The sequence below is a fragment of the Amblyomma mixtum genome, chromosome 2 (genome assembly GCF_055824585.1).
Source record: "Amblyomma mixtum isolate Tamu chromosome 2, ASM5582458v1, whole genome shotgun sequence".
NCBI classification, from domain to species: Eukaryota; Metazoa; Arthropoda; class Arachnida; order Ixodida; family Ixodidae; genus Amblyomma; species Amblyomma mixtum.
This window is the reverse complement of record NC_143013.1, coordinates 291,052,133-291,072,915: the sequence shown is the minus strand read 5'-3', so window position 1 is coordinate 291,072,915 and position 20,783 is coordinate 291,052,133. Positions and strand designations below refer to the sequence as shown.

Genomic DNA, 20,783 nt, shown 5'->3' with positions numbered 1-20,783 from the left:
GCGAGAGGTCAGGGAGCGCCTATTAGGTGAGCTCTAATGGTGGTCTGCGCATTTATTTTGCTTCTGCGAGGCGCCATATGTGCGTGGGCTCTACCACGAGGCTCGAACTGCGCATGCGCAGATGGAACCGCGCGGAAGCGGACCGCAGTAGCGGATCACTGATCGCGCTATGTTAAATCTGTCCAGTACTGTTAGCGTTGTTTTGTTATTTAATTTGGTAGTTTCTTACAGAAGTTACAGGTATGGTCCAGGTATAATTTATATACGGCTGTTTTATACGGTCATATATGGCTATAAACGAGCAGAAATACGAACAGATATGGCCCTGGGAAGAGCTTACACGTCGCCATATACTGCTATATATAGCCATATGTTACCGAAGATACGGCGAGATATGGGAAGGAGGAACCTTATATTAAGCAAAATACTCCTATATATGGTCATATTTGTGCTCTTCTATTTAGCTCTTCTTCCGTTTATGGGGAGTTTATGAAAACTCCCGGAATCTTATATGGCATGTCTTCACTCATATAAGGGACAATTGCTCTTCATAAATGGAACACTTATTGAATATATTGCCCGATCTGTAATAGTTCTTCGTGCCCATCTTAATACTAAAAATAAGTTAAGGTCTCGAAGCGCACCACATAATCACGAATTGAGCATTTTATGATGGTGAGGTCAGTGAGGTTAGACCTTATGTCAGGGAGTAAACGTCGAAAGTGAGCTCATTCCCCCAAATAATTTCAGAAATTATACAAATTACGCGCACATATTAATTTCCTTATTTGATCTGAACGGTCTCGGTCTCGTTTGGTAAATCTGAATGGTCTCGGTCTCGTTTGGTAATTTTCTGACGTCTTGTGTACTACGTCAGTAAGTCTTGAAGCGAAGAGCAAAAACAGTTTCGCCATTTCGGTCGCAAATTAACTCTGGAATACGAACTTTCCTTTTACTTGGGTCACGCGAAGCTGTAAAACTTCTTTGCTGGGTTCGCCTGGTCGTTTTCCCTCTTTCTCTTCTATACACCGTTTCCGTGGCCCATTATCGCCAGAGACAGCTCTTTGGTATCTCTCCATCGTCCCTCCGTTATATCGGCTCTCTGGACGCGCCCCGCGTTCAGGCACGGGGGGGGGGCGAGCAGTACACAACAGCCGCGGTTATTGGCTCCCCGTTTGACGTCCCTTTACGGAGACGATTGCCTCCGCGGCGAGCGATTCACGCGCGCACATCGTGGGCGTTCGGGCGGCTCGCTCGGAGGACGACGTCAGCGGCGCCTTTTGCGCAAGAGCACGCTGCGCCGCCTGGTGTGTTTTGTCTGCCGTCGCTGAACAAACGCGACGCACCGACCTTTGGCGGGAGATCGGTGCTGCAGGCAGAGGGCGCTAGTTGTATGCACAGCGCTGTTCCAATAAGCTTCCCCCACCCCCTCCTGTTTGTCGTTCTCATTCTCCTTCGCAGCGGCGTGAAAGCATTTCCCCGCCGTTGTGGTGCTGTAGCTTCTTTGAGGTGTGTGTGTGTGTTGTTGGTGCTGTTTACGCTCTGCTGCGCGCTTATCCGTATTGTTTATATAAAAAAGGCAGGCGACCGTTGTTGTCTTTCCGTGCGTCGTCCGCGTTTCCTGAATGTCGTTGTTGTCGTTCCTGCGTGTGGTTACTCCGGTGCTTTCTTTGGCTCTTTCTCTTTGGCTTTGGTGTGTGTGTGTGTGTGTGTGTGTGTGTGTGTGTGTGTGTGTGTGTGTGTGTGTGTGTGTGTGTGTGTGTGTGTGTGTGTGTGTGTGTGTGTGTGTGTGTGTGTGTGTGTGTGTGTGTGTGTGTGTGTGTGTGTGTGTGTGTGTGTGTGTGTGTGTGTGTGTGTGTGTGTGTGTGTGTGTGTGTGTGTGTGTGTGTGTGTGTGTGTGTGTGTGTGTGTGTGTGTGTGTGTGTGTGTGTGTGTGTGTGTGTGTGTGTGTGTGTGTGTGTGTGTGTGTGTGTGTGTGTGTGTGTGTGTGTGTGTGTGTGTGTGTGTGTGTGTGTGTGTGTGTGTGTGTGTGTGTGTGTGTGTGTGTGTGTGTGTGTGTGTGTGTGTGTGTGTGTGTGTGTGTGTGTGTGTGTGTGTGTGTGTGTGTGTGTGTGTGTGTGTGTGTGTGTGTGTGTGTGTGTGTGTGTGTGTGTGTGTGTGTGTGTGTGTGTGTGTGTGTGTGTGTGTGTGTGTGTGTGTGTGTGTGTGTGTGTGTGTGTGTGTGTGTGTGTGTGTGTGTTAGCCATTATAATACATGGTTCACACGCAGTATTCGTGTGTCGGTGTGGTGGTGGTGGTGAAAACATTTATTAAGAAGGGACCGGAGGTATGTTTGAATCAACCCGTAAGGGACTGATCCTTACAAGCTCTGGGGGGAGATCCCTAGTTTGGGACATCAGTGGCGGTGGCCGCCGCCCGGGCGCGCCCTACTAAGGCTTGCTGGGCCTGTAGGTCGTGGCAACCGAGCAGGGTCGCCTCCCAGTCCTCCCGGGTTGGGTTGGGGTGAGGGGGGATAGCCGGGTTTGAGGGGCAGGCTGGGTGTCGTCAACTGAATGATGTCAGCGACGGCTAGTCGGTATTTAAGTCACGCGAGCCACGAAAAAAAAACTAGAATATAATCGCTGATACGTAGTTTTAATTCACTACAACAGCCATACTTGCTTTAAGAGCTGGAATGACAATAAACGGTGTATCAGCAATTTCATACCTCACGTAACCTAAACGCCAACTACACGTCGCAGTCGTCGTTCGGCTGATGAAACCGAAACAGTATCAAGAAGAAATTTAGTTATAAATTATTTAGGGGCCATAGGCGAATACCACGGGGTGACCCATATAGGCCAACGTCTTTCGCATCATTTGAAAGAAGAAAACACGCAAGCAAAAAATTTAGTATCTGTATATACTCCTTCGTAGGCTTACGTACACGGAGATGATTTTTGTTCTCTATTCTCATGTCGCACAATACACGATAGCATGTTTTGTACACCTTTTCACTGTACGATTTGACTGAGCGCACGTGCATTCTGGGCTGTTGAGCATGCTTTGTAAGCTGCCTCGCTTAAATCCACCAGTCGAAACGCTACCGCCACAGCCCGATGTTTGACTGCACCAGGAAGGCTAAATTTGAAATGCTGCACACGTATTTTCATAAGATATGGTGTGGTGAGGATCGTCACTTCGTTTGGGTAGCTGTGTAAGCGTACTGTGTCTCGCTATGGCTGGCAAAAAGTCACTGCGTTGCGGAGATGTTTTGTATACCAGCAGACGAGGAAGGCTGGGCCCGCTGTGGTGGCTGAATGACTGTGGCTTTCCGTTACTGAGCACGTGGTGGCGGGTTCGAACCCGTTTGCGGCGCGGCCGCATTTCGGTAGAGGTGAAATGCCAAAATGCTCGTGTAATGCCAGCTGCTCGAGCGTAGTTGGATTATTTCCACCAGCACTTGCTTCACAGCCCACTGTGAAGCTTTTGTGCGTAAAAAAAAGTAATATATAACGAATAATTAATCAACAAAGAAAACAAGAGTAACTTATAAAGCAACAGTAAGTGGAGGCAGGGCTCTCTATATTCCAGGGCTGGTTAAAGGAAAGAACACTTCTATTCGAACTTTATTTTCTGGTCTTCTCTGTTGACTTCGAATATCCACGCTGGTCGCGTTTGTGACCAGGGGGCAGTTCCTGAGAGCGCCGCGCTAATTCCTTAACTGTTTACATCTACAGCGCGCGGTAGTTCAGTGTCGTATAGTGTGAGTTACAATTTCATCAAGCAGGCATATACTGCTCACTGTTAAAAGAAATCTATTTGGTCACAAAAGCGGCTGAATTTGGGCTCGCCCGTCTACGTTACCAAAGACGGATCGATTGTTCACAAAAGTTGATGTATTCCGCAGCGTTCGTGCATAATAAAGACCAAGGTCGTTGTACCCGTGCGCAATGGCCGTATATATACGTATATGGTCGCAGGCTCTATAGTGGACTGACGGGGGTGGGGAACGTAGCAGCGGGTTCGAGTAACGAATGGAAAAGCAGCGTTTTTCTCCGACCAAAACAGAAGGAGAGAGAGAGAAATGGCGGGATGGCTGCACGTCTACATATATATCACGCGGAACAGTGTATGTATACTTTTCGTGTCGGTTTTGCTACGAAAACATCGCTCGCTTTAAAAAGGAAACGCGGGCTGGCAACACATTTAGAGTCCGCCTCGTCGTGTTGTTCTAGAGGTAAGGTAGGCTTTCATGCTAGCGCACCATATGCCTGTTGACGTTCCTTTTTTTTTTTAGCGCGGAGCGTTCAACTTCTCGCTTGTCACGTGTGGTTCTTGTTTTGACGGGCCTGTTTGTTTATCCGCGTGCTCGCTGTTAACTTTCGCCATACGGATGGCGCGTCCCTTGCGTGGCTCTTCTCCTGCCGGCTTCAACTCGCACCTCGGCGTGCGTTGACACCGAGCCGTGATCGATCATCAGGGCGTGCGCGCGGGCGCAAGGGACAATTATAGACTTTGGGTCGTAAGTCGAGGTCAAGCCGTGGCTTCTGTCTCGGAGGAAAACAATCATCGTGGGTTACATCGCCTCCTGAGGCTATATATATATATATATATATATATATATATATATATATATATATATATATATATATATATATATATATATATATATATATATATATATATATATATATATATATATATATCTAACGCTCTCATGAGCGCACGTTGTGGTGGAAGGCAGCAACGCATTCCCGAAAACACGGCCAATATAGTCTTTGTTGGCAAAGAAAGAAAATTCCCAATTGCAACGACCATGTTTTTTAGTTGTTGTCGTTGCTCTTATCTTTCTATCGTCGGGTATTTTCAGTGAGCGCTGTTGGTGCTTCGAGAATCGAACTTACACCGGATCGATGTGCTAACCCGTTCATTGTGCACGCTGAGCTCACTCGAAATCGCGAAACTTTATTCAGCGCTAAACCCACGCATACGCAGGCTGAGCGGTCTGCGTGCTTTCTTCACCGCAATAGTACAACGAGGATCAATATTTACTTATCTCTACATCGCATTTTCGTTCTAAAACAAGTTGAAAGTCTCCAATCGATGCTTTCCCTAACTTTTCACTGCATTCGAGCGTTGAACGCCCACGCACACTTTGCTCTCTTTGTGCGTTCGCTGAACTGGGCTGTTTATTAATTTTTTACATTGCTTCAGCTGTACAAAGGGCGGCGATCCATCAATCCCTTTCTTTCTCTCCGCTCGCGCCTGTTGCCTAAAAGTGATTCATGACCTTTCGCGGCCCATTTCGGAAACGTTCATTCAATGGCTCCCTGGGCTCTAACCGTTCCCCCCTCTCCCCCCCGCCACCCCCCGTCTCTCGCGGATATTTCATCTGACGCCTCGTGCCTTTGTTTGCGTTCGCTCTATGTTAAAATTACTGCGATGAGGCGGACGCGTTATACTTCCGCACAATTCCGGGTTCACTCTGTCTTAGCAAAAAAACAGTTTCAGCCTTATGGAAGCTCCTGCCGGCTTCCGCTTAGTGATCAGATGACTCAGTTCACTACGCTCGTTAGAACTATTCGCGATTAGCCGGTACGTGTTGTGCAGTGGCCAATCACGAGGTCCTGTGTTGTCGTCAGCCGACCAATCACATCGAGCAGAGAGCGCCACCTGCAGCTCCTTCGACTCTGCGCTGTTTGTATTCCCTTCTTTTGGAAGCTTTTGTGAACCGGGGTCATTCTTTTGTCATTCCTAATGTCGGGCACAGAGAATTCTCCCTTTCGAACGCTTTCTTCAATTGTTTGCCTCTTCTTGAGGCATCCGCAGTGTCCTTTCATCTCCAAATGAAACTTGCAGATAAACATAGACGTCAGTTGCAGATAAATAAAAAAATAGAAGAAAGCCGTGCGCGCGAAAGAATTTTTCCGACGACGAAATTGTGGCGAATTCCGGAAACAGCAAAACGGAAACAGACGCGGCAATGGCAGTGGCGTTTGTTTACAGGCTTTTGTCACGCGCGCTTGGATGAGGGAGGGTAAGGATAGAGGGAAAGGGGGGGGGGGGTTCTTCTTTACTGCTGTGCGCATGCGCGGCTTGAGAGCGGAACATCCCGAAACGCGCTCGCTATAAACAAGCTTCTTTTGTGTGTACCGTACTGCGTGTTTCGAGCGACGGGGACGCTTTTGCCGTAATGGCACTTTACTGCGCAGAAATTCTATTTCGTTTGAAGCGTCGGAAAGCCTGCTCTGCGGAATGTCGCGGAAGTTCCGCTGCAAGCTCGCGAAAGCGGTCATTACGGTTATTAGGATCTTGACACTGAAGTGCTTTGACGGTTGGCGCTCCAGAAATTGATGTATAAATATTCTTCCTGTATTATTATCACCACCACTACCGTTGTTTCTTGTGAGCGGTGTGCTAGGAGCGACTTACTCCCTTAACATGATTTCCTGCTCATCATTCACTCGCAGAACAAAATACGCCAGGGTTTGCGTCTGAAGTCAGCATTCGCTCGCTTGGTGTAAGTGAAAGGAAAGTTATGAAAACGAGCGTTCTGATTCGGCTTGCATGCGTCGTTTCATTTTCTTAGTGGGCTAATCAAAGCATCCAAACACACACGAGCGCGCACACATTCATTCATTCATTCATTCATTTCATTTATTTGTTCCTTAAAGGCCCGATGGCATTACATAGGGGGGGGGGGGGGGGGTACATATAGGTTGGAGGGTAGTGGCAGAAAACATTCATTCATTCTCTCTCTCTCACGCGCATGCGTACACACGTTTCATCGCCTTTCCTCCTTGAATATTACAGTCTCGAACATTTATATTAGGGCTAATAAAGGCGTTTAAACACACGCACGCACGCGCACGCATTCATTCATTCATTCATTTGCTCTCTCTCTCTCTCTCTCTCACACGCACACGCATGCACGCAGACGCTCGATCCATCGCCTCCCTTCCACGAATATTGCAGTTTCGAACATTTAAATATATATATTTATTTTATTTTATTGAAGTTCGGCCTCCCGTAGGGCGCTCCTCGCCGACACCGGCACGGCGGCAAGGCCGGGCCAAGGCCATAATCGAAGGCAGCCAGGCAGTGGCAGCGCCGACCGCCGTGTCCCGATAGGCCCGCGTGGCCTGGATTTTCTCGCGGGCTGGCTTTACGGTGCTTTGTTCGGCGGGACTCTCTACTCCTTGCTCCCGGCCTTCATCTTCATTTTAAGCGGCCACTGTCTGGGCGCCCGTCGTGCGCCCACGCCGTCGTCGAAGGCCGAGGCGAATAGTCGCCGGTTCAGACACGGTAAATGGGAAATCCTGCCAAGGACTTATGCCTTCATTTCTCAGCTGAGTGCTACTGAGGGCCGTAAGACTCCTGCTGTACGCTTGTCGCTACTTTCGCGTCAGTGATGGCTATGTTAGACGTATACTATAGCCTCCACGATTTCAAATCGAGGTCGTCTTACATCGAGCGATGATCGAGTTTTAGGACTGCATCGCTCCCTGACATATCACAACAGAGGCGGCAGCTTCGGTGGTTATTGAGCTATGTGTGGTCATTCTCGCGTCTGCGTTCTGCTCAGTGCGCTCTAAGCCGGGTCCGTTTTCTCCATGTTGCATGTTCTCCATGTTTCTCCATGTTTTTCCTTGGTGTCAGTTTTCTCCATGCTGCGGGCTATGGATCTCTGTGTCTTAAGAAACGTTCAACAACGTCTTATCATGCATATTTAGTCACATATATTTGGCTGATATTTGGCATATTTTGGCATAATAAAATGGTAAAGCGCGAGGAACTTGGGAATTATTTGGCCGCCGGGAGCAGAAAGATGATTTAAACAAAACAACAAATTGCAAAACTGCTCAAAGCGCCCCCCCCCCCCCTTTTGGTGGAGTTCTTGAAAAGTCGATTACGCGGAGCATACTGATTTCCATTAACACTGGGGCTGCAGAAGTGGTGCTTTTTTTCAAAATTTTCATTATATACAATTGTGCTTTATAATTTGCCTGGGGCCTGACGATAATATAGCGCTTCTTGTGCAGAAGCTCCAGTAACAGCAAGGGAGCCCAGCTAGATGGAGAAGAAGCGTCTCGCGCTGAAGTGAACTGCTGAGTGGCTGGCTGTTGCTTGCACGCTATCTGTGTCTTACCTAAACGTCAATTTTTGTAATGCAATTGTGCCACCTTTTGTTGGAAAATAGATGGCTTTTAATGGTACTGCGTGCTGGATGTGACGGTACCCCCATGTGGACCGGGCTTGAGAGCGGGGGTTCTTGGCACGCCCACTGTACACAGAGGCATTTTGAGTGACTTCGAAGCTGCACTGCACCATGCCAATTTAATTGTAAAAATGATGAAACTTTGCTCTAGAAGCCGACAGTATATGTTTGCAAACTTTTTCGGAGAAAGCAAGCATTGTACATGTCCACGTTTCGCATTAGTGCATTAGTTTTTTTATTGGCCAGCAGGCGACGTCGTGATCCATAGGCATAGAAGTCTGAACCCAATTAGCGTTTCCAAATGCGGGATCTGCGGAAAGTTTCGTAGCTGGGGCAAAAAAAAAAAAAATCTAATGCCGCAAGTCCAGCCGACGGGGCCACCGTCTCCAACGGCCGAGAAAGTGTTGCCATCCGCTGCTACGAGCCTGCGTTGGCTACAAGGGGCGGCGCACTCGCGTGAATAATTGCTTTTGGTCCCTATCTTGTTCTTTTTCGAGGCATATACATCCCGTCGCCAGCACCCCGCTGCACGGTCGCGGTGTCAACGCCCGCAGTTTCACGCGGTCGTTGCGCACATTAAGCGGCTCCTGTAAAGCGGGCTTTGCCTGGCAGTGACTGGTAGCGTGGGAGAAGCAGCTTCGGCGGAGCCCTGACGACGCGTGTCGCAACTAAGACGCCCCTCAGCCCCAGCCTCTGATCTTTAGTATCGACGGCACCCCCCGCCCTTATTTTTACTTGCTCCTGTGCCTCTATTTATTTTTCTCTTTAGGCGGGAAGAGCTGTGACGCGCGAACCAGTTAAGCGGTGGGGTCGACTGGTACCCTTTGAGCGGGCTGCGTTTAGCTGGGACACGTTGCGTTCGCGCTTTTACTATTGTACTGTGACTCGCACCGCTGCCAGATGGGCGTTCCTTGTACGTGACGCCGAGGCGTTTAATTGTCGAGTTCCGTTGAGCAACGTGCTACTGGACGCTGTTGCATAACTTCGCATTAAGATTCGTTCCAGGGCACCTTTCGATCATTTGCTTTCCACCCTGTTTCCCCCGAAAAAGGCTGTTACGTAAGTGGATATCGCTTCGTCAGAATAGCGTTCCGCGTGTTTAAGGGCATTAAGAATAAATAAATTGGGGAATGCGTGCTGTCTTAGTCGAAAGAATGGATTAGTTGGGTCGCGTGACATTATACGCACATTTCTGTGGTGATAACGACTGAACGTTGAATGAAAGAAAAAAAAATAAACAAGCGATAGGCCATGACCTGTTACTAACGAGCTCACAAAACCGCTGGAGGGAAAGCGGAAACGCGAGGAGTTTTGCAGGGGAAGATGTTGAGCGGAGCGCGAAAGTGCGCGAGGACGCCATGTTAATGGCATGCCGGAGGCAGAACAAGCTGCGGAGATGAGGGAGTTTTAGTGGATCGCTGTTCAGCGCGAGCCTCGCGGCAGGAGATCGACGAAAGTGGGGCGCTGGGAACGGCTGGCCCAGTTCTGGCCTGGTCGCGTCGCCTTGGTTTATTCCTCATAGCCCCGAACTCTCCACGTTCCTGCTTTTGTATTTATTGCCAGCTGCCGGTGTACATTTCATCTTGGTGGCACTGTTTGGTTTTCTGGCTTTCATGCGGTAAGTTTGCGTCCGCAACAAGCATGCAAGCAAGCCTTAGGCACCGTGCCTTTATGGCCGGAAGGCGTCGATATTGCACCGCCCGTACATAACGGCGGAACGGTTCATTTTACATCGGAAGTGGGGTGGAAGGGCAGAAAAAGTGGGTCGTTCGTTTTTTAATATTTTTATTAGTTTAGTGGATGCGGGACTTCAGATTGATGGGACGAAGCGGCGTGAACGGTGTGTGTGGGAGTTTTGTGGGTCTCTAAGCATGACTCTTCCGCGTACGCTCGAGCAGGCCTGTGTTTTCTCGTTGGCTATTGGCATGTCGGTTCGGCGTCGAATTTCTGGGCTTCTCTGCGTGCTTGTGTGTTCGATATGCTGCATTTGTGTGAAGTTCTCGTCCTTGCCGTGACTTGTAATTTACTGCTTGTTGGGGACAAGAAGTACGGCAGAACTGGACGTTAAGTTCTTCTTTTTCTGTCTGAGAGACTGGCTAAACGGACAAGCGCATGTTGCAGTATTTATTTTTATTCTATCCTTCATAAACGGAAGAACGAGATGGTTAACGAGCTTTATTTGACGGCCGAGCGAACGAGACAAGCGAGTGCGTCCTTGACTCCCTAGCCGCAGAGGGCGTAAGCCTCGAGTGGCTGCAGGCGTTCATTTCTTCCGTGAAAAGGTACGTTCCGTGGAATAAGTTTCAGGATGAGTTCCCAGCCACGGCGGAAAAGTCACTCTACACGCGTGTAAATTAAAAACTGGCGTAGCGCTTCGTGTTTCCAGCACCTTGACGCTCACCGAGAGCGGAAGCTTATTAACGCTTCCTAGCGGCCATGCCCGCAAGGCAAGCCGAGTCTAATGAGCTGTTCGCACTTTTTAAAGGCGAGGCTTACGGTAGTAAGTTCGGTGGGCTAGAGATGTTCCGGCGACGTTGCTTGATCTGCAAAGATGTCCAGACGCTACGTACCGGTATCTATCACATGGCCTATGTTCAGGGCAGCGCAAAACGAAGACTCGCAAGCATATGATTTATCTTCCGACGTTACGCGTCAGCTGTTTTTCTGCGTCCTCTGATTTGTGTGTTTTTTTTTTCGTTTTCCCCGTCAGACACGAAAACAGTGGCAGGAAGAGGCGCCGATAGCGGTGCTTTACGGCGCTAGGTGCCTTAACCTATAGTTCCTTCGGTTTCGCGTCGTCGTCGGTGTCATCGTCGTTGCACATCTGTATGCACTGCAGCGTAGTAAGTCTGAGAGCAGCCTATAATTAGAGACTTCGTCTCCGACCTAGAACTTGGCCTCATTAGTACCATTCGGTAATGCTCCTTTCACCCTCACTGTGTGACGCAACGGGGGCAACGTCTCCTCTTTTACCGGAGTGCCTGTTTAGCCCCGTAAACAGATAATCCCATAACTCCCCCCCACCCCCCCACCCCTCCACCCTCTTTCTCACATCTTGTAGCACAACCGGTTAATCCCAACTCGTCCACAGTGTTCTGTTCCTTCCTCCAGGTATAGTAACGCCCTCACGCACGTGCACAAGGACCGGTCAGAAGGAATCCGGATTGCTTAGAGACACACGAGCGAGTAAGGCGCGCCCTTATTTAATATGTATGTCCGCCGTGGCGTAGCATCTCCTCTTCGCCGGTCTATGCGAATCAAGGCGGGCATTACCAGCCGCCGAACACAGCCCGCGACGTTTATTGATCCGTCTGCGCCAACCTCATTGGACGCTCGTTCTCCGTCTTCCGCTCGCCGACGTCTTCCGGTGACGTCAGGCTGCGGATGGCGTCACGGCTCGCTCTCCCTTCTCCCGACGCCGTTTGTTTATTTTTTGTTTCCCCTATTGTGCCGCCACCGCGCCACCCAGTGTTCGCTTGTGCAAGCGCTCCGTTGCTTTTCCGCTATGTGAGCAGCCTGCTATGGAGTGGACGCCTTGCCATCTTGTCTATGTTCAGCGCTGAATGCTGAACGACAAGCGTCCATTCGGTATTCGCTTCCTGGGTAACTTAAGATTCGAATGTAATTATTGTCAACTTGTCATTATTGTCATTGTCAGTTTCTTGTTAACTACGGCAATCTTCCGAGGGCTGCGTTTGATGCTATAAGGGGAAAATTCAGTGCGCAGAGCCTAACTGAGATATTCCAGCCTTTCTGCAAACAGGAAGTTTGTCTCGTGATATTTTGCTAGCTTTATATTACGCTGCCTGAGTCGAAACTCAGTCTGAAAATGGCTATACTCATGGCATTTGCAGGAGCTCCATCATGTCGCTAGATGGCGTACATATCCGCGCGGTCGGCTAAGGTTTCTTCATCTTAACCGCCTTTCTTTGTCCAGAATTTAAATGTTTTCAGTAGAAACCTACTGTGGCAGCAGTTGGTCTAAAATATATCTATCGCACCTAACCCAGGAGATAGTTTCGAGAGGGGAAGCGCTGCGTAATGTAACAGGTGTCCGCCGCCTGAACCTTGCGGCTTTGGAGATTTGGCATATATTTTAAAATAATATTTACGCATTTTAGCCGCTCAGAACACTTGGTTTCACCGTTTGACAACAGACTAATTCCATAACGCCGGTACACATGCAGGCGTTCCACCTTACGACATAACATATTGACTTACCAACTACGTCACAGCGTTAGCCTAAGCCCTGCGTGGGTCTTTCCTAACTGTTTATAGGGAAAACATTTAGTGCAGAACAAATGACCGTACTCTCCCCGCTAGGTAAGAGTCGCCAAGGAGTCTGAAAACGAAGGTTTTCACCTTCTCCGTGAATCCACTCATGCTGGTGCGGCGAACCCTTTCCGGAATCGCGGTACAGCCACTCCGTTCGGACCCTCGCGCTTATGAAACGCTCTCTCTTCTCCCGGCTCCCGTCTCTCCTCTGCACTGCGTCGCTCCTTTGATATGGGGAGAGGGAGGTGGAAGGGGCTGTTAGGAATAGGCGAGGGGAATGGAAAAGGGGACGGCGGTTAGGGAAATGCGTTGCTCCTGTCTCCCTCTTTTTGGGGAAAAGGGGACACTCGCTTCCCTTTTTCGGGGAGGAGGGGCGAGAGGAGAGGGAGAGGTCGCCAGACATATTGGGGATCGCCGAGCCAGGCCGCTGTTGACTCCCGGGCCGCCATCTGTGGCCGAGGCGCCGCTCCTCGTCGTGGGCACGCACTCGCCGCCTTTATTTTTTTCGCTCCCCGCCCGAAAGGATGATTCGGATTTGACCCTCTTCTCTGCACTGCCGCTGCACCGCCGGCGGCTGTCCCCGCGCCCCGCACACGCCCGTCGAATTGCGATCATCCAGCACGTTCACGCGCCCCGAAAGGATGCCCTCGTTGCTGCCACGATGTCGTCTTCCACTGTGATCCGCTGTAGCGGTCGTCCCTGACACCGCCGTCGCTCCGACGCAGGTCTGTGCCGATTTTTCATGAACGTCCGGCTTTGACCGTTTTTCTTTGTTTTTCTCCTCGCACCTGTGCCGGGGTTCTTTCCTTCTCACGCGGACCGACCAGTTTCCGAAACTGAATTTCCTTCCTGTTCCCCACTTAACTTCGCTGAGGCATTTCACTGATTTAGGGAGCCAAGAGCTGGAAATTGTGAGCCGTATACGTCAGGCGCCGTCTGTTAGAACGATCGACAGACGCGTCGCTGCGGGTTTTAGGCTTAGCGGCGGCAGCGTTTTTTTTTTTTTTTCCTGGTCTCCTCCTTTCGTGCCTCGAAACCTAGTTCGTAGCAGAGTGGTGAGCACGGAAAAAACTGAGCAAAATTCTCGCCAAACGGATTCGCTCGATATTTTCCGAGTACCCTGTCGTACGGCCATCCGCGTTGTCTTGGAATACACGGCTGTTACGCCTACGCTTCGGGCAGCCTTCTGGATGCCCGTAATTAGTCTAATTGATATGCGTGCGCAGGGGGCAGGGCGATGAATCATTTTTTCACGATGTGTGGCCTGTGTATATGCCCGTGATCGCAGCAGCTGGTTGGGGACGTAATAACTTCGTTTGTTTCTATACGCTGGCGTGTGCAGTTTTATGGAGAGCTAGGTCACTCGCAGGTCGACCCTCAGTCACACTTTCCTGTATGTACTCGCGCATACGAAAATTATAGGCGTGATAGGAATCCTAAAAGTCGAAATTCGTGTACAAGGTACACCGCTCCTCGTAATCCACTGCGCATAATACGAGACATATGGGTTGCCTACCAGCAGTCCACAGTAAAGAGCACGAAGTCGTCTTCTCATCCGAAGCTGTTCTTCGTTATACCATCCGTTCTGACATTTCACGACCGATCTTGCTTGCGCAAATCGCGTCGCTGCAATCCGACTGTTACGTATGAGCGTAGGCGAACTGAAGCCGATTTGACGCCGCCAGCTGCGTTTCGTTTGTCGCGTAACGTTGCCTTTGTCCCGTGTTTTATAATCGGGCTCTATTCCCTCGCTCCGCACCGAATTCTGTCCTTGAATTCCCGGTCGGTTTCGACGCCGCATGTTACGCGAGCGTTAATCTTCCATTTCGTCTCGGATACGTCCGTATTTCGACGAGGTATCACTTTCTTTTTCGAAAGCCTACATCGTGCAGGTTTTCGAGCCGTATTGAAACTCTTTCGGATGCTTGTTTATATCGGCATCCCGCCGGCCCACGCGGCCTTGTTTGCTTGTGTTTGTTTCAAAGATGGCGGCCTTCACTGCGGCGCTCACAACCTATGCAGAAAAAATGGCTTCTCAGGGGGCGCATAACGGTTCGGGTTGTTGTATACCGTCGCGCCGCATGACTCATTCGGCGCCGGGATTCGGGTTGGATTGCGAAATGGGCCTTAGATGCTTGTTTTGAGAAGATCTTCGTTATCTGTCAGAACCTGTGATGCAGACGAAGTGGCAGACGATGGTTTAGGCTTAAAAGATAGCTGCATTTTCTGCAGCATGCATACATCGGGGACTTTTGGTGTTAGTTCCATACGGTGGTTGTATTTAGTTTTTATTTTTCTCCTAGCTTTTTAATTTGAGGTTTATTTGTCAGTTTCACGCAAAGCTCGTTCTCGTGCTGTTAGCCGGTATAAATATTGGTGCTTTTTGGTGGGCGTTTTCGTAATTGGCCGGGTGGCCTGTAGTTGTCCGTCGGGTTTCCAAATGCCGTGTCAAGGCCACAAAAACTGACTTTCGCGTGACAGCTGGCGAGCGCATATTGGCTCTTACGCCTTGTCTGCGTGTTCGTACGAGGCTAAACGAAAGATAATGGTTTATGTTTTCGCCACCGCCCTTGATGAGTGCACTGCAGGCAGGTGTGTGACTCATTATTGACCAGAGCTGCCCAGACCAGGGTACTCGATGCAGTTTATTGGTGTTATTTGTTCTTTTAAATTGTAGAAAACGAGTTTACTTCTTTAATAACATTAAACACAAAATAGAATTCATTTTTGCATCACCTCCATGTCACTGCATTAGCAGTTATCAGCTTTAATCCTTTTGACCACACATTGCAATAACATATGTGCAGATAATGCCTAGAGAAACAGCTTTGTGAGAGATAACTGCTACGCAGCGCAGTGGTTGTCTATCGGTGTTGTTGGTGTTTTAACTAGCGTAACATAACGGACCCGCCGCGGTGGCTCAGTGGTTACGGCACTCGGCTGCTGGCCCGAAAGACGCGGGTTCCTTCCCGGTCGCGGCGGCTGAATTTCGATGGAGGCGAAATTCTAGAGGCCCGTGTACTGTGCGATGTCAGTGAACGTTAAAGAACCCCAGGTGGTCGAAATTTCCGGAGCCCTTCACTACGGCGTCCCTCATAGCTGAGTCGCCTTGGGACGTTAAGCCCCCATAAACCAAACCGAACTAGCGTAACACTTATAATTTGAAGGAGTAAAGAAATAATTAAGTTGTCGTTGGCATTAAGAACACAAAAGTGGGTGGTTGGGCACGAGCATATATCAGTGATTATGCGGCTTCCAGTAGTAATAGTAACACTGAGCAGAGAAAAATTTATTATACCACACGTGTTCTATATCAGACGCTATATATGATTGTGGCATGTGTATGATAGCCATGCAATGAAACTTCTGAAGATTAATAATACGTGCTCACTGCAAAAGTAGCTGTGGATTAATAACAGAACGAAGGAACTGAGCAACCTACAAGGTGCTATTCCTTTTGACTTCTTATTTCCAGTGGATATGAAATGGGTGGTGCTGAGGGATATGACAGCAGTACACACTCTTCCAAATTCATGCTTAGCTCTCAGTATAGATGGAATATTAGAAGCACTGCTTTACTTGGGCTCATCATTTCTTGATCTTGGCAGAGGACTTATGGAAGAAAGTAGGCTGGTTTACCGACACACTCAATGCTTTGCTCTTATGAACCTTTCAGCTGAAGGATTTTTAACAAGTACAAAATGTCATTTTACTGTTATTTTACTCTTTGCTGTTTCACTGGGGGTTGCCCTGGTTGCCTCGTAATTTTATTACCTTGTCAAGTCAATTTAGGGAGTGGTAGAAAGGAATGAAAAAAGTGGCATTTAATTATGACAAAATAAAAAAGGTAGCACATTAATTAATTTTCTTTGTAACAATATTGGTCACACCTGTCACGGAATCCGTCGAACAAGAAAATGAAGCCCTTCACTCGTCCTGGCCAATATTAACCTCCTTTATTTCGTGGCACACTGTGTTAGGACTATTTTTTTCTGAAGGTAATTCAGAATGCTTCAAGGCCTAATGTTGCTCATGCAGTTTTGCTCATGATGTTCTAGGTTATATGCAGTGGGGTGATTTATACAGGATATGTAAAATGCTTTTCTTACTCAAAGAATAATATTTTGCTTAAATCTTTATTAGTGGTTTATAGCTATAGTTTGTGTTATACAGTATAACAGGGTCTCCTGTATAGTGACTGATTTGATACTCTACTCCAAAAATGATTGCAAGCCTCATTTGTTGACATCTGCTGGCTAATTTTTCTGGAGAAATATTTGCAATGAGTGTGTGAATAAACCTTATTCATATAATAATCCTTTGTCTTAGTCAAGTAGATGTCGAGCTGCTTTATTAGTCTAGACAATGGTGGTGTAAGAAGTTGTGCCGCTTGAATATAAATATGATTTGGATATTTTGGTTTAAACTGAAAAACACCGGTATAAGTATGCTGAATTCATTTTTTAGAATTTGGTTTGAACCAAAAAAGGTCAGTATTTTTTGGCATGCATGCCACAACTAACTGGCTATTACCATTATTGGTAGTACCAGTTGCAGTAAGTCACAGCCGAAAATTAAGAAAATGCTGGAACCAGGAATGCGGTTAGACAAAGATATCTTTGGAAATTAGTAACGTGATTGTGGGATATGAGATATTCTTCTATGAACTCAGAAATGACGTTGCAAATCAGAAGGCTCCACCACCTAGCTGAGCGCTGTCGGCTAGCATAGCGCCATCTGCTCAGACTTATCCTCGGCTAAGGGCCGTCATTAGTCTAAGTAGGTTTTTCCGCTGTATATAAGGGCACTGAAAACTTCTTAAACCGTAACAAGCAACTGTCAATGTGAAATCATGCATAAGCGGCACATAAGTGTCATGTTCTGGCTTCCTCAGCAGTTAAGCAGCAGTTAAGCAGCAGTTCCATCGCTGCCTGAGCACGCGGACAATATAGAGCACAGTCCTCTCGTTTAATGCAGAGTGTAACCAGAATACGACAACAAAGTTCTTAGAACTAAACTTCCACTTATGTTTTTGTCTCACAGCCATTTTATATAACTTTAGCATTTTTACTTTTTGTTTCAATTGTACTACTTCTTTAGTTCTGCAAAGATACCTCTTAATAAGATCATTTATGTAGTAAATACTTCTATATGAGCTGCTGTAATAAAAAAAAAGACCAAGATGAACTGTGCATCACTCTTGCATATATTTCACTCAAGAAGAAAATGAAAATTTGCACGTAGAAGAGTATATTCACCAAATTTCTGAAAAAAAAAAACACTGAAAACAGTGCACTCTATTTAAAAAAAAACTGAAAGTCCAGCCTTAAAATATTAGCCAGCCACTCGCTGTGATGCTAGAATGCATTATACAAGAGAGTTCTTTGTCTTGAAACCAATTTGTGCCTGAGAAGTCGATCGCATCTTAAAAGCAACAAGACTTTTTTCTGATAACAGTCGCACGTCTGAGCAGTGACTAAAGCCACAAGTCTGTACAGTTTTACTGCGTTATAAAAGGGAACAGGCTGTCGGCACACCAGAATGAATTTGATTCTTATTTCTGCAGTGCAATTGAAAATGCCTTGAGTGTATTATTCATCCGGAGGAAAACTATCTAGAACAAATGAAGAAAATGTGCTCTTCACTCATACTTACTGAGTGTAGTCATTGGTTGTTTGCTCACGTGTTCCCTTTCATATTGGAGTGACTTGTACTTACAACACTAAATGCACCCTTTTTTGGTGAATTTTTATCTTGTACTTACAACACTAAATGCGCGCTATTTGTGGGTAATTTTTACCAAGCTATTTACTGATATAACATGGCCTGCTTTGTTTCTCCAATTTTTGCCCGCAGGCAAAGCTCCTCGGTCCCTGTTCTCCACCTCCTCACTCTTGTTGCCCTTGAGCGGAGGTGGCCATGTCGTCTGTGAAGGTGGCAGTGAGGGTGCGGCCCTTCAACAACCGCGAGACAAGCAGGGACTGCAAATGCGTCATATCCATGACTGGAAACACAACAGGTGTGCTGCTGTTTGCGCTAAGCAGTCGCATAATCATTGAGTGTAGTTGGGTCAGCCTCTAGTTGGGGTCCCCTTATACTTGCCTCACACTGCCCTGGTCTAGGTGATCAGCACAAGAGCACCGCCGCGGTGGCTCAGTGGTTATGGTGCTCGGCTGCTGACCCGAAAGACGCGGGTTCAATCCCGGCCGCGGCGGTTGAATTTCTTTGGAGGAGAAATTCTAGAGGCCCGTGTAGTGTGCGATGTCAGTGCACGTTAAAGAACCCCAGGTGGTCGAAATTTCCGGAGCCCTCCACTACGGCGTCTCTCATAGCCTTAGCCGCTTTGGGACGTTAAACCCCATAAACCAAACCAAACCTGATCAGTACAAGAATGTCGCCATTTTCAGTCAGAGTCAGTGCCAAGCTAATTTTTTCTAGTTGTGAGGACCACATTTAGCTTACTGTCTGAGGTGTTGTGTTGGAGGGTTATTTAAGCAAGGGACTGCGCAGCAGAAACATTTACGCAAAGAGCACGGGCTTAACGATGTATGACCGACTTGCCCAACAATGTACTATCGCGCTCAATATGAGTTGCAACGCGCGGTCATCGACCGGGGCTCGTTCTGTGGTGTGCCTCCTCCAAACAATCGCTCGGAATTCTGGGAGAAACTGCTGTTCCAGGAAACAACAGCACCCCCGCTCTGGAAAAAGTTTCTCCCAGAATTCCGAGCGACCGTTTGGAGGAGGCACACCACAGAACGATCCCCGGTCGATGACCGCGCGTTGCAACTCATATTGAGCGCGATAGTACACTCTTGTACATGGTTTCTTGGTTACTTTGGCCTTTGGCATAAAATGATCATGCATTATTAATATCTAAGGTTGAAGCAGCTGCAATTCTTCTGTTGTTACAGTGCCATCTCACAGAGAAGACTGTAACATTTAGTGCTTGTAACACTCCATTTGTGTTGGCTTATTTATAGTTATTTACGTTGCAGTGGTCAGTGAGCTAGCATCTTTTATTGATAAGTTGCCATATGGAAGCTACTGCATGTGAAAAGATGATTTTAACACGTCTGTCATTATATGCCCATATGTCTAATATTATATATGCCATATGTAACTAATGTGCCCATATGTCTTGCAGTGATCACAAATCCCAAGGCACCACCTAATTGCAAAGAGGCTGCAAAAAGCTTCAACTATGACTATTCCTATTGGTCTCACGATGTGAGTATGTTCGCTACCTTTCTCTGCACCGGAAACTGCTGTGGCATATATGCAACCAAAGCCATGAAAAATTTCTTTGACATGAGCGTATGTTGTGTGAATTAAAATAGCAAACAGTAAAGCATGCACCAAGTTCACGAATATAATGTGCACTCATGTACCTTCATTCAGTCTGTGCTTGTCCGTTTATTTCTCATAGCACTGTTCATGCTTTCGTGAATTTAAGCTTCTCACATATATCGCAGATATCTTGATAAAACCACATAGCCATGTGGGAAATTTTGTTTGACTAAGCATTATTTTGTACCATCGATTACCTCTTCTGCTCCTTGCACTTGCAGTGTATAGTACTAATCGAGACATCACTGATTCTTGATAAAATATTGCTCAAAATTCTGAGAAAAGATGAAATGATGCACCTGCATGACGGTGTACCTCACAGCATACTACAGAATGTGTAGTTGACAGTTGTACAGTTTGTGTAAGTAATGAAATATTTTTTTTTCTTCCTTTCTGATGTTGCTTTTTTCTTGCTTTTGTTTTTCAGCCCACAGACATTCACTTCGCTTCCCAGGACCAGGTCTACGATGACATAGGAGAAGAAATGCTCCTGCATGCCTTCGAAGGGTAAGAATAAGTCTTGTTAGCTTTACGCGCGCATATGATGAGCGTTCTGTGAAATTTGTCATAATATACTTTAAAAAACATTTAGTGCGCACAGCCAGCTTTTAACAAGGCCATTGTAATACTTGCTCATTGTGCTCTTCCTACGTTTCTTTGTTTGTGAGCCCAACAAGAAATGATGTGTTTAGTTTTTGAATTTCATGCGCACTTTTCTGCCTTCATATTTTGGCGAAGCTTCAAAGTGCTAAAGTGTTATGGTTTTATAAACATCCTTTAAGTATATCGCTAAAACATAGAGTGTGGATAAGAAACCGAGACCCGATAACCCGAAAGACGCGGGTTCGATCCCGGCTGCGGCGGCTGAATTTCTTGAAGGCAAAATTCTAGAGGCCCATGTGCTGTGCGATGTCAGTGCACGCTAAAGAACCCCAGGTGGTCGAAATTTCCGGAGCCC

At 47.4% G+C, this 20,783-nt stretch overlaps 1 protein-coding gene across 13 annotated transcripts in view; it reads left to right on the top strand.

Moving 5' to 3' along the window:
• Positions 1-20,783, top strand: part of unc-104 (kinesin family member unc-104) — a 107,927-nt gene that overhangs the window by 46,962 nt on the left and 40,182 nt on the right. For 12 of the 13 annotated variants that reach the window (XM_089574354.1, XM_089574351.1, XM_089574358.1 and 9 more), the window contains exons 2-4: positions 18,332-18,494; positions 19,623-19,705; positions 20,253-20,332. In XM_089574354.1, coding sequence (XP_089430480.1) covers positions 18,395-18,494; positions 19,623-19,705; positions 20,253-20,332 — 263 coding nt within the window. In that variant the 5' untranslated portion in view covers positions 18,332-18,394. Of the gene's footprint in view, positions 1-12,887; positions 13,201-18,331; positions 18,495-19,622; positions 19,706-20,252; positions 20,333-20,783 lie in introns of those variants that run through there. The other variant, XM_089574352.1, reaches the window with a different exon arrangement.